This window comes from Otolemur garnettii, unplaced genomic scaffold, assembly GCF_000181295.1.
Source record: "Otolemur garnettii isolate 467f Iridium unplaced genomic scaffold, OtoGar3 scaffold00023, whole genome shotgun sequence".
NCBI lineage: Eukaryota > Metazoa > Chordata > Mammalia > Primates > Galagidae > Otolemur > Otolemur garnettii.
The window spans coordinates 21724271-21737323 of record NW_003852418.1 but is presented as its reverse complement, the minus strand read 5'-3'; the positions used below and the strand labels follow the sequence as shown (position 1 = coordinate 21737323).

At 56.1% G+C, this 13053-nt stretch overlaps 2 protein-coding genes and 1 long non-coding RNA gene across 3 annotated transcripts in view; 1 reads left to right on the top strand and 2 right to left on the bottom strand.

Moving 5' to 3' along the window:
* The window catches only part of OGFR (opioid growth factor receptor), a 7823-nt gene extending 6144 nt beyond the window's left edge, over positions 1-1679 (bottom strand). The window contains exon 1 of the mRNA XM_012803973.2: positions 1504-1679. Coding sequence (XP_012659427.1) covers positions 1504-1656 — 153 coding nt within the window. The 5' untranslated portion in view covers positions 1657-1679. The remainder of the gene's footprint in view (positions 1-1503) is intronic.
* Positions 1680-5501: 3822 nt separating this feature from the next.
* On the bottom strand, positions 5502-10471 carry MRGBP (MRG domain binding protein). Its single transcript, XM_003787764.3, has 5 exons — positions 9737-10471; positions 8765-8886; positions 7246-7327; positions 6958-7032; positions 5502-6558 (listed from the first exon to the last, which is right to left on the bottom strand). Exons 1-5 carry the CDS (start codon positions 9882-9884, stop codon positions 6371-6373), a joined length of 615 nt encoding a protein of 204 aa, XP_003787812.1. The 5' UTR covers positions 9885-10471; the 3' UTR covers positions 5502-6370.
* Positions 10472-11471: 1000 nt separating this feature from the next.
* Positions 11472-12623, top strand: LOC111724467. Its single transcript, XR_002772769.1, has 2 exons — positions 11472-11620; positions 12383-12623. It is a non-coding gene; the product is annotated as an uncharacterized LOC111724467 (long non-coding RNA).
* Positions 12624-13053: the final 430 nt, after the last annotated feature.

The window sequence follows — 13053 nt, the reverse complement described above, 5'->3', positions numbered from 1 at the left end:
TTCACATTCTACTCTTAGAAAGATTCACTTATACCCTTGTAAGATAAACCTCAGAAGTGATTCCTCCAATCTCCCTCCCTCCACCCATTACCCCCTCCCCTCTCCCTCCCTCCCTCCTCCTCGTATTCTTAGGCTGTTATTAGCTTTCGTATAAATTAGTTTCATAATAGGGGTGTGTACACTGGATACTTTTTCTTCCATTCTTGTGATACTTTGCTCTGAACTATTTCTAAACCAGGACCAGAAGGTGAGGTTCTCTTGCCCAGCTGAGGGCCAGTGGATGGAAACCGAAACCGAGGAGCTGGCTCAGCCCTCTACCAGTTCTACTTCCCCTTCTCCCTGGGGCTAGTGGGTGCCTGCCAGGGTCAGTTAAAGCAAGAGGAAGGGCTCTGAATGGGTGCTGGCTGCACACACCTCAGGCCCAGGATGAAGTCAAACAACCTTGCCAGGGTCCGCCCACAACTGGAGGGCTGAGGAGTCTGCAGGGGAAGTAGGAGTCATGGGAAGAGAAGTTGTGGCAGCAGGCAGAAGGGAAAAGGTTAGAGGCCGCAGGCACCTCACAGGTTGGTTGAGGTGCCTGAACACTGTTCAAGGCATGTGGGCTTGAGCTGGGACAGTCATTTCTGTCAGAGCCCACCCGAGGGGGCTCATGGTGCTGGAGGCAGAGCCAGATCCCTCCCAGCCTCCAGGCTCCTGAGCCCAACCTCCATCCCTCCTGCCTCCCTGTGTGCACTTGGTGACCAGAACTGCAGAAGTGCTGAAGAGAGGACAGCACTGGCATTCTAGCAGGCCCCCGCCCCTCAGGTCACTCTCACTGACCACTCCCCACACTAAGGCCTACACCCCAAACCAGCATTCCTGGAGACAACAGCCTGAGTTCTACACCCTTTCCCGGTCTCCGCAGCTGCCACAAAGCTGGCAAATCACTACTGGCAACAAAAGTAACCCACGGCAATGAAGAGTACCTGCTGGTAACAAAAGTAACCCTCAGCGGACTGCGGTTGGCAAACACCTAAAGGAAGCCCCAGGACCGTGCCCAGGATGTCTGAGTGGCTCCTGCACCCCCCTACCCCCGGGCTGACTTCGGGGGCTGGCGGGCCTGAGAGGCAGCGTGGGGGGCAGGGGCGCAGCAGAACGCTCGCTAAGGCCGCAGGCCAAAGCACTGGTGAGCAGAGGCGCGAGGGCTGGGATGTAACTAGACCGCAGCCATGGGGACTGGAGGAGGTGGCATGTGACCCAGTAGGAGGTCAGGGTATGTCCAGGCATCCCCCGAGAAAATGTCACCCACGCGCGGATACGGTCCCGGGGACTCGGCTCTGACGTCACCCCCGCACGGACACCGTCCCGGCGACGCTACTATGACGTCTCCCACCCACGCGCGGCCCGGCCGGCCAGTGCATTTCCTCGTGAGGGCCCGTGCGGGGCAGAGGAGGGGTCCCCAGGACTGCAGGCCGCCCGGGAACAGGAGGCTTCCCACGTAGAAGCCCGGCCTGGTGCCCGCACCTGGAGCGCGCTGGGCCGCGTCTGCCTCGCGCCCTCATCCTTGTCCTCGTCCTCCGCGTCCCCCGCGCAGGCGGCTTCGTCGTCGCCGTCGCCATCCCCGTCGCCGTCCTCATCCTCGTCCTCCCAAGTAGAATCGCAGTCGGGGTCGTCCATGCTCCGGCGCCGGAGGGACCCGGCTCTGGCGGAAGCGAAAGTGAAAGCGGAGGAAGCGTGGGGGCGGGGCGCGCGGGGCGCGCGGGCGGGGGCGGGGCGCGGCGCGGGGAGAGGCTCCAGGCCCCGCCCTTCACGGCCCCGGCGTCCCACCGCGATGTCCCCGGTGGATGCCCGCGCGGAGGAAGCCACCTAGGAGGACGTTCCCGGGAGGATGCGCCGCGGAGAGTGCCCCACGCACGTGATGCCCACCTAGGAGGATGACCTCGGGAGCGTGTCGCCCAGCCCCTCCCAGGATACCCAACCCCTCCAGTGTCCAAGCCTATGATGTTCCCCTGGAGGTTTCATCCTGCTGGAGGGTGCCCCGAGAAGATGCCCCTTCCAGAAGACATTCCCAACGATGCCTCCCCACCCCCAGAATGTCTCTACAGAGGATGCCCCCAGGGTGCGTCTGAGGGTCTTCCTGGATGCTGTGCCTAGAGAACTGCTCAGAGAAGCCCCCTCCTCCCCCAGAACATCCCACAGAGGGTGCACTCCAGGTGTCACGAGGGCTTCTCTGCCGGTGCTGGGGAGTCCTCGCCTGCCTGCTGCAGCCTGGGGGCCACTCTCAGCTCCCGAGGCTGCTAGCAGACCCCTGCTGGTGGCTTCTTCCATAGGCCTGGCACAACTTGGCACCAGACTTTTTCCAGGCCAGGAGGGCTGTGGCTCTTGTGGCGTGGCTTCCCTCTTCTGCCGGACTCCATCAGTTAGAAGAGGGCCCCTCAAGGCTTGAACACCAGGAGGCAGCATTTATTGGGGTCACCTTAGGGACTGTTCATCACTGCTCATCATGGACCTCTCTGGGGGCTGGAGGTGGCTGCCTTCTGTATACACATTGGCAAGTTTTGGACAGCTCAAAGCCACTTCCAGCTACAAAGAGTCCTAGTGCCTGGACTGTGGGTCCCTTGCTTCATCTCTGCCTCTGCCATCTGTAGGTGGGCACCCTGAGCTCCAGCAAAGCTGGGATTCAGCTCTTAGAGTGAAAACTGGGAGTGGTCACCCAGGTATAACTCTTCTTCTGTAACTATTATAATACACTTTGTTTCAAGACATTTAGGTAAAATCCAAATCTGGATTTTAGATTTGGCCATGAGGATAGATAGCTTTGGGGGCAGTTGGGCAGTTGCCTCTGGGGCTCTGACTTCTCTTCACCCTGCAAGCCAGGGGACAGGCCTCTGGCTCCCTGTGCAAGGGACTGGTGACAGCTGTGATCTGAGTAACACTTCCCAACCTTCACCATGTGCATTCCTGGTTACCAGTCCTTAATCCTCACTTACCTGTCAACCTTTATTTAACTCAGCAGGTGCAACCTCACCTGGCTGGAACCCATCTATACACTGTCTTACTTTCTGAAAGTATGACGGTGACTCCCTGAAGTTCTGGAGCTCTGGACCTTTTTGCAAATTGGCTCACCACAATGACCTGGTCAGGCTTCCTCAGGGAGGGTGTGAGAGAGTCACCTCCCCCTGTTAGGCCATTATAGCTGGGAGGGCCCAACTTCCCTAGAAGACAGAGCCAGACTACATTGTTCCTTTAGGAGCTTTTGTACACAGCTCTTTGTGCACAAGGCTTATCTTGAGGGGAGATGTACTGTGTAATTTGGGGAGCACAGACCCTGTTGCAGACAGAGCTTCCCTCAGGCTCCGGCAGTGGTGCATAGCCTCCCTGGCACTTCTGTGCCCCAGTGATGCCCTGTGGCTCAGCACTTCAGGCTGATTTGCCACCAGAGCTGAGGGGGTGTCTCACACCATGTCCCTCAAGTCACAGGCAAGGAAGTCAGCTTTGCACATGAGCAGGTGATGTGCCCAGAGGTGCCACTTGCCCATGGCAGAGGTGACCAGCAGGAGATTGTGTTGCTGAGGGACTCAGGTTAGAAATACCTTAACATTTTCTTCTGGCAAAACCAGTGAAAGCCCTGTTATCTGGCCCCAGTGAGCCCTATCCTGCTCCCACTGCAACAGGCCTCCCCACTCAGTGTGTTTCACTGTTGTTTGGGGAGTGGCAGAGCCCTCCCTCTAGCCTAGGAGCCTGGGGAGGGTGGACACTACACTCACCTGAGTGGCCCTTACTGAGTTCCCACCACAAATGCCAACTGTGGAGAAAATATCATCCACTGCAGGGAAGGTACTCTGAGCTCCCAGTGGTAGGTACACAGAACTCTGCTGAGGTTCTAGTCTCAGCACCCATGTTGGCTTCTCACAGGTAAATCCTCTTTCTGTCCTACACTGGCTGCAGCATGAACCCCCATTCCCAGCTCCATTTCCTTTCCATACAGATTTAGCTGGCTCATCTGTGTGTGTGGCCCTGAATTATAACCTACACAGCGAGGCTGGGGGAGGGTAAGCACAATTTTTCACCAGGACTCAAGGCCACACTGCCGATGCTGGTGAACATGGCCTGGCCACTCCACATGCTGGCAGAGTGCACATCAGGCTACCTACAGGGCAGGGTGGCTCTCAGGAGCCCCTGAGGGTTGAGGAGCCTGGGAAAACTGCCTGGTACCTGACTTGGACCACACTGCCTCTCATGGGGGCAGGGTGTGTGGGCAGCATGGGATGCCTGGGGTTGGGGACACTCATCTGCTTGCTGGGATTGCTCAGGGCACCCCTATTTCTCCTGGAGGTGCAGCAAAATGTTGAAATAATTGAAATGAGGCAGAATTGGTAACTAGGCTTTTCCAGCACAGTGTAAGGTCACTGAAAGTGTAGTTTCAGATGAGGGTTAGCAGGCCCCTCCTGGGCCACCTGAGTTGCTGGTGTTTGCTCCTGGGTTCGCATGCTAGTTCGGCCAGGCTTCCCTACAGGTCACAGCCCCAGGGCAGGCACTGGCACAAAGCCCTGAGGGCTGACCTTACTGCAGAGAACACATAGCTCATGACACTAGGGCAAGAAAAAGGGCATGTCCCCTCAGCCCCTGCCCCAAGGCTGATGTTTGCTGCTTCCTGTAGACACATGTAGTACTCACTGCAGGGCTGAGTATTTGGGGTGAGCATGGTTGGTGTCTACCGTGTTCGGACAGCAGCAGCTCCAAGGCTTAATTGCAGACTGGAGGCCTGTAGGGGCAAGCGCAGGCTGGGCTTAATGCCGTGGGGGCCATCCAGGTTCCTCCTCTGTGTGGCAGGATGCTCTACAGATAGGTAGCACACAGGGCCCCCCTCAAGCAGCTGGTCTTACCTTGGAGTGGAGAGTGGGCAGGCCAGGACACCAGCTGCTTCTTGGGCAGTCACAAGGCACTTTTCCTGTTCTGGGGAAGCCAGATGCCAGTGATATGTTCAAGGGCACAGAACTGTCCTGCCTTGGAAGTGACAGGGGTCTGGTCCAAACCAGCCTTGGACCCCACAATGGGCACTCTCATCACTCAGAGGTCCTGGCTTTGCTGCCTCCGCCTGTGCCCTGTGATCACAGCACTACGAGGGGACTCCACCAATGGCCAGACCCCTCTCCAGGTGGTGGGGGAAGCTACAGTCCCCTGTGGAGTGTCAGGATGAAGACACAGGGCATGAAGGCTGGCTGGCTTCACTTAGCCAAGGACAGGCTCAGCTAGGCAGGCTCATCCGGCAGAGGAGACATTCTCAGGATGTGCCCAGGGGCTGCAGCCTCTCCCTGCTCTGCTCTCCTGACAACAGTGTGTAGTTGAGTCCTTGTCATAGTCAACAAAATAACCACTCTGAGTCTGTTACTATTTTATTTACATTTATACATCGTATCAAATGAATGTCAATATATCTAAGTGTATGCTTTAGGTATAAATCTTGGGAAAATAAAACTTCCTACTGGAGGAAACTTACTTTGGTATCAACATCACACAAGTTCAGGTTGATATTTTGTGCTTTAATGTTCTGCAAACAAAAGCGCATCTCAGTCAGCACTGGGCACCCTCGCCAGCCTGAGGGGGCACCTTCCCTCCCCCCACCTATCTGGCCTGTCTGCTGTCACTAGGTAATACAAAAATAACCGCTACAAATTCTCTGTATCTGGCATATAAAAACTGAGCAAAAAGTACCTCAGTCATTACCTTAAAACAAAACATCTCAGGAAAATATGACATGGGCTCAACTTCTCCAGTATTGTTTTCATATAAAACACTAGTAAAATAGGCTTCTTAAAAATTAAATAGTGAGATACCAACCAAATTATATACACCCTTACAGTACAAGTGAATGAGGCAAAGTGTCTGGTTCGTAGCTTCCCAAGTGGGCGTTTGCGTGGCAGGGGCACAAAGGCCACGTCCTCCTGATGTTATAGTCTGTGCAGAGTCAGAGAGGGACAAAGACTTGGGAAGAACAGAGTCCTGTGGGGAAGACTAGTGGTTCTTCTGAGGACAGGGAGTGAGGTCGGTGTTTTTATTGCTTGCTAATCTCAGGGCTCCTCCTGTTCCCGACGCTGCTGCACACGTGGAGCTATCCCAGGTCACAGGGAAGCCACAGGTGTTCCCAAGGACAGAATGCAGATACAGGAGCCTCCACAGCTGACCTGGGGCAAGCCTGGTCTTTTTGGTCTTCCAGGATCCCAGGATCCTGGATGGTCTGACTGGACACAGCAAGCCTCGCCAAGCTCCCCTGCTGGACAGCCAGGGCAGGCAGTGTGGGTGCAGTGCACCAGGCGATGTCCCTGCAGACTAAGGGGTGGTGCTCAGGCCCTGCCAACTGCCCCTCAGGGACTGCGTAGGGCCGAGATGTCTATGTCCGGCGGCGCTTGGCGGCGCTGGGGCTGGACGGGTTGCTGTTTGCAGTCAGGACTTTGTCCGTGACCCGGCTGCGCTTCCGCTTGTCTGCACCTTCTTTGCACCCTGAGTCTGAGGAGTTCTTGTCTTTGTCTTTGCTAGATTTTTCTGCTGTTTTCCCCAAGCTCCCTGAAGAAAAAAAACCTGAGAAACAAAATAATTTGGCTGGAAAAAGAATAGCCAGAATCTTATTTTGTCTTCCTGTTCAGTTAAAAAATCTGTATATTCCCATGTGGCCCTCTGAATCCAGAAGGCCTCCTGCTAAGCTGGGAGTCCCATACCCGTGGGCCCATCCTGAGGACTTCCTTATCACAAGAGCGCCACGTGCCACATGGTTGGCCACAGCACCACAGAGGAGACCCTGCCCTACGACCTAGAGCTGTCACTCGGCACCACACTCCCTCTTGCTAGACAGGGAACACAGTGTTTATCCTGCACTGAGATGACCTGCAACTGGACCCTGCGCAATGCAGGCTTTCTGTCCACTCAACTGTAGGGCGCCAGACCCCACAAGGCAGGAGGGAGGGCAGGTACCACACTCACCATCGTCAGCCCCGCTGTGGGGGTCCACATCTTCCTTCATCTCCTCTTTCATTTCTTCTTCTATAATCACTTTTCCTGTGGAGAAGCTGAAGGTTACTGAGAGCTGATGTCTGCTGCCCTCACAGGCCCCAGCAACTGCTGCTCAACAGAGTTCTTCCTAATCCCAGAGGCTTCTAAGACCATGTGGGGGAAGGTGGGATCTGTGTATGACCTATGCCCTGATCTCCCTGCCCTTTACCCAGGTCCAGCCCTTTCTAATTCCCCATCCTAACTTGGCCCAAGCCTCACCTTCTCGGACCTCCTGGATGATCTCTTCTGGAAGGACGAAGTTCCTCTCTGGATTTGGGAAGGGAAGAATCTCAGACTCGTGCTGGTGGCCAGTAGAGTGTTTTGTTTTTTAAAGAAACAAATAAGAAAATGAGGTTTTAGCAAGTCAGTGAAAACGTGTAAGAGCCCCCTCAGAACAGCTACTGCGGGTGAAGAACTGTGCTGGAGGCTGGGTGCATGGGCAAGGGCTGAAGACCATCCCTTCTGCTTGAAGTTAACCTCAGGTGGAGACCAGCTAGGGCAGCCACAGGAGTTAAGAGAGGAAGAAGAGCTGGGGCTGCCAGTTCCCTGAGTATCACACAGGCCCCCAACTCTGAGCCAGGCCCTGTGCCCCAAAAGTGTGTCTCAGCCTCAGAGAGGTCTGTCTTCTCCAAAGACAGGCACAGGGCTCACTGATCACTCTGCATCCCCATGTGGGGAGTGTCTGGAGACTGGGCCCTCACCTCCAATGGGGACCTCATAACATGATGAAGCAAGCTGTTGACCCCAAGGAGTTCCCTGTCGCCACACACAAGGGTAAGTGAGGCTGCTCCAGGGAGGAATTCACAGAGTTTGGCAATGGGTGCATCTGGGTCAACAAGGGCTAGCCACCTGTCAAAAACTCCACACAGAGTTCAGAATGTCCTCAACTTGGGCAGCAGCAGTGGCTCATTCCAGGGCATATCCATGGCCAGCAAGGTTTCCTGTGCTCTTATACACAACCCAGCAGCCTATACCTACAGCTGTGTAAAGAGACCCAAGGCACTCGCCCAGGCCAAAGGCATTCTCTGCCATAGTGGCCTGCATCCAGGTCTTGCCAGGATAGCTGGTATGGCCCTGAGTCCAGAGGATAGGCATAGACCCTCTATCCCTCTGCACAGGTCTTCAGCCCACCCACTTTCCAAGTGACTCACTTTTGAGCTCCTGGACCCACCACCTCTTATGGTCATAGGGCTCTGACACCTGTCTCTTCAGTGACCTGGTTACCTAGTTAACCTGTTTGCCTTTCAGACATCACCTACTCTGAGCCGGGCCTCCACTTGTTGGGTTCCCAAGAAGCCTTAAAGCGACTCATCCTCTACTAAAGCACTTCTGAGACCTCCCAGAAGACTAACAGTGGCCTAAGGGTCTGGTCTCTGCACTCCCCCTCCCACCACCTGTCTTTCTGGGGCATGCCCCTGCCTGGGATCTCCATGCCGCAGCTATTCCCTAGAGACTCTTGCTGACCACCCATTCTGAAATAGGTTCTCTGAAAAGGCAAGCAACTATTAGTACCAGGCCTATGTTTTTCATAACACTCTTTGGAGCCTTCTGCTACGGGATGACTTGTCCCTCTTTGACGTCATCTACCGGTGCCATATGACTCTGCCCAGCAGACCCCCAGAAGGCCTGGGGGGGGCACTCTGCTGCCAGCTCAGGCTGACCCTCAGAGAGCAGGGTGTGAGCTATCTCCATAGTGGCCCCCAACACTGGCAGGGGGTGGGTAGGGGATCCAGCTCACCAGTGCCTGCATGTCATACATGGTGCTCAGATGGTCCCAGATAACCTTGGATGGGACCTGCCGCCCAATGTTCTGGCTGAATTTGTCCCGGATACAAATCATGTGGAAGTGTCGGTTCACCCCTGTGGGAAGAGACCCAGGATAGTAGATAAGGGAGGAAGGAAAGGAGGGCAGGAATAAACAGTGGTCTGCCCTGGGGAATGAATGGTAGTGAGGGGTTGGGGGAGGGGGTCTGCCAGGGTGGAGGGAGGAGGGGACAGAGTGTGGACTAGAGGGAAGAGGGAGCGGGGTGTACAATGGAGGAGTAGGAGGGAGTGGGGGTGACATATGTGTGGGAAGGATTAAGGTGGGGGTTGTTACAGGGGGAAGCAAGGATCTCCCAGTGATGTCCCAGGGGAAAGGGTCCATGGAGGTGTATGTGTGGTGAGGGAATAGGGTCTTGCAGGGAGAGGGGCGGGGGCTACCCTGGAGTATAGGATAGGGCTGGGTGTTGCAGAGGTCTACCCTGGGTGTAGGCGTCACAGGGAGCAGGAGTGGGGGTCATCCTGGGTGCAGTGGGGGTGTGTCACAGGTGGCTGGGGTCTGGGGGCAGGGTGTCGCGGCGAGCACGGGTCTGGCCGGGGTGCAGCGGGGGGCAGGGTGTCACAGGGAGTAGGGGTCTGTCTGCTTGGGTGGGGGACCAAGGTGTCACAGAGGGTAGGGGGCTGCCCGAGGTGTGATGTGAGGGGAACAGGGTGTCACAGGGGTTAGGGGTCTTCTTGAAGTGCTGGGGAAGAGGGGCTGGAGTGTCACAGGGGTTAGGGCCTGCCCGGGGTGCGGTAGGGAGGAGCAGGGTGTCTCGGAGGGCGCGGGTCTGCCCTGGGTGCCGCGAGGTGCGGGGCGTTGCCGGCGCAGGCCCCGCCCTTCCCCCCGCCCCGACGGTTACCCGCGGCCCGCCCCGCCCCCACGCGCGTCCGCTGCCTGGGCGCTCACCGACGGGCTTGTGGCCGAGCATGGCGTGGAAGAGGCACACCTCCACCTCCGGGCTCCACACCACTGTCTCCTCCGCCGGACTGGTGGCCGCCTCCCCTGGGCCCTTGTCGCCCGCCGCACCCCCGCCGCCCACCTCGGCCTCCCCCATGGCCACTGCCCGGCAAGCGACGAGCCCCCGGCGGGAGCAGGCGCGGCCACGAGCTCCGCGCAGGCGCAGTCGGAGCAGGCGCGCGCTCCACCTCGCTTGCGCTCGTGCTCGCGCTCGGGCGCACGCTTCCTCTCCGACGCAGGCGCAGTTGACCCCGCCGCGCCCCCTGGCGGTCGGATCAGTCTGTGCAGTTCAGTCCCTGTATCCCAGCGTGCAGCTGACTGCGTCCTGCCCGGTCTGGCGCGCGAGAGTACGCGGAAGCTCTTAAAACGTTTTTTTTAAACAGTCCAGTAAGAAAAAGAACACTGCTTCGAAAGAAAAATATTTTGTGTGTCAAAGGACACCATCCAAAAGTGAAAAGACAGCTCACAGAATAGAGAAAAATATTAGCAAATCGTTTATCTGATAAAGAACCCGTATCCGGAATATATAAATAACCCTTACAACTCAATAATAAAAATACTAACAATTCAATTAAAAAATTCCCTCCAAAGAAGCTATATAGTTGGCCATCGAGGTGCTCGACATCCCCAGTCCTAGGGAAGAGCCTCACCCTCTGCGCTGCAGTCGATGGCAGGTGTGAGACGACGCGGAGAAACCGCAGCACCCATAGCCGGTGTCGGCGAGTAAGCAAAATGGTTCTTGAAACGACCCAGCGATTAGTTACCCTTTGACCGGTACTGGCCAGATACCGCTGGTCGGTATCTGCCAAGAACAATAAGCCACGTCCACGCAAAACGTGGACCCCAGTGTCCACAGCAGTACTTTTCATAATTGCCAAAAGTTGGCAACAGCCTCAATATCTGATGACGAGCCGATGACGAGCGCATAAGGTTGGTCTATCCATGCAGTGGAATGTTATTTGGCCTTAAGAGAAGTGAAGCGCCAGCGCGCGCTGAGTGTCGAAATCATTGTGCTAAGTCAAGGAATCCGGACACAAAAAACATACGTAATGTAAGATTCAATTTATATCAAATGTACAGAATAGGCGAATCCGTAGGAAAAAAAGCAGATTTGTGGTCGCCAGGGACGGAACAGAGGAGAGGCTGCTGGTGGGTACTGGGTACTGGATTGAAAGGTGCCTCACAAGGTGTTGAAAATGTTCTAAAATTAGATTGTGGCCATAGTGGCGCAACTCCGAATTAGAAAAAAAAAACTGTACACTTTAAATAGGTGAATTTTTTTGATAAGGAAATTACATCTCAAAAACAAAAGAAAAGCAGGAAACTGACAGTTCCTGCTGGCTTGGGGCTCTAACCCCCTTAAATTGCCCCTGGGCAGGCTTCCGGATTGGGCGCCTAACCGAGGGGCTCAAGCCACCCCAGAAGCTGAGGGGCTTGAGGTCAGACCAGCCGTTACCGCCTCCCTCCCTGGGGGGCTTGGGCGGGGCTGGACGGCGTCGGGCGGGGTCCGAGCGCAGCCTGGGGTGTGCTGAGTGGGCTGGTGGGGAAGTCTGGGCGGGGCCAGACTGCAGTCTCCTGACGAGCTCAAGGAAGCATCCAATCAAAACCTCAGGCTCCATCTCGCCCCGCCCCCGCAGCTCTCCCCGCCCCTTCCCTCTCAGCCCAGGCTTGCCTGATCCTCCGGAGCGGGACGGTATAGACTCTGGGTCGGGGTCAGGCTTCTGGGTCTGTAACCTCGTAGCTTTTTGGCCTGGGCGAGGCTCTGAACCTCTAGGATTCAGTGCATCTTCTGTGCGCGGACAACAGCCTGTTCCCCCTAGGGTATTGGAAAGGGTGAGTTCTCCGCGGAATTGGACTTGAAGGAACCAGTCAGGGCTGACCCTGGTGAGAACAGGCCCTAGCCTATGCATTCCTGGTCAGCTTTACCTGCTGGCCCAGCAGAGTGGTTTCAGAGCTGGCCCCTGGGCCTGGGCCTTGGCTTCCCCACCTGTGAAAGCAGCTGCTGGCCTTGTAGCCCGGCACCACCAGCTGTCTGTGAGGCCATGACGTGGCTGGACACTGGACTCTAGCTGAGCCTGTGCTCTGCTCCTCTGCCTGACCCACAGCTGGCACCTGCCTCAGCCAGGTGACCCACGACCCACAAGCGCTTAGCACAGGGTCTATGTGCAGTACGTGCCCTTACCATCACTCATCCCCCCACTGTTCCCTGCAGCTTGGGGTCCCGCCAGGTGAACTTTTTGGTCTGGAGAGCCTCCTTCCCCTCTTTGCCTTGGTCCCCCAGGGTGCCTCTCTCGTGGTGATCAACATCTTCTCCTGTGGCTGGGGGTCCCCTGAGCCCAGTGCTCTGGAGATTCCTGGAGTGTGGGCCCATCCTCTTCGTGTTACTTGCATGTCTGCTATGTGGCCACTGCTCCCTGGGTCCTGCTCCACCAGCTGCTGCGGTCCAGAGACATGTGGTTCCTTTCATCACAGACATGTTCTGGAACACGTACCTGCTAGTGAGACTCGACATGGACAGGCTGGATTACTTGGCAAAAGAAAGCTTCCATCTCCATTTCTTTTTTACCTGAAATCTCCCAATAATCGCTTCACCAGGTACATGTGGAACAAACTCCCCTGCTGCCGTCTCCATGCCAGGTGCCAGGATGGGGCTGGACGCTGCTGTCAGACTCCAGGACTGCCTACTGCCCAGTGACTCTTCTGACTTCCCTGTTTGACACATACCTGAGCACAGCTGGAGCCAGACATTGGCAGTATTCAGGAATCTGGAACCCATGAGGAGCTGAGTATCCAGGGGGGATTCTACAGCACCCCCATCTTCATGTACAAGGCTGCAGCAATGCCTCATGCTTGATTGTGTCTGTGACCCTGCCTGCATGATTGGGCTGTCTAGGGGCATCATTCAGGGCCAACAGCTTCCAAATAAGTTGGTGGAAAGGTTGAAACATGAAATTCAACTGGGTAGAGAGATTGTATGTGAGGGTAGAGTTTGTATGTAGGTCTGAGAAGATCAGGAGGTTCTAGGCTGAAGGGAAATCCCTTCTAGCCCATGAGGAGAGAGCTGCTGGGAACAAATTCCTCTGGTGTGGGCCATTTCTTCCACCCTGATCATGAAGGCAAGGGGGGTGAATGTGAGGCTGGCCAGGAAGGATGCAGGCTCAAGCAGTGCTCAGCTGTTGCTGACTGGGAGTCTACTGCATGCCTAGAGTCGGGGTGGAGAGCTGGACCTGCTCTCTCTCCTTATGGGGCCCATGGTCTGGGGGATC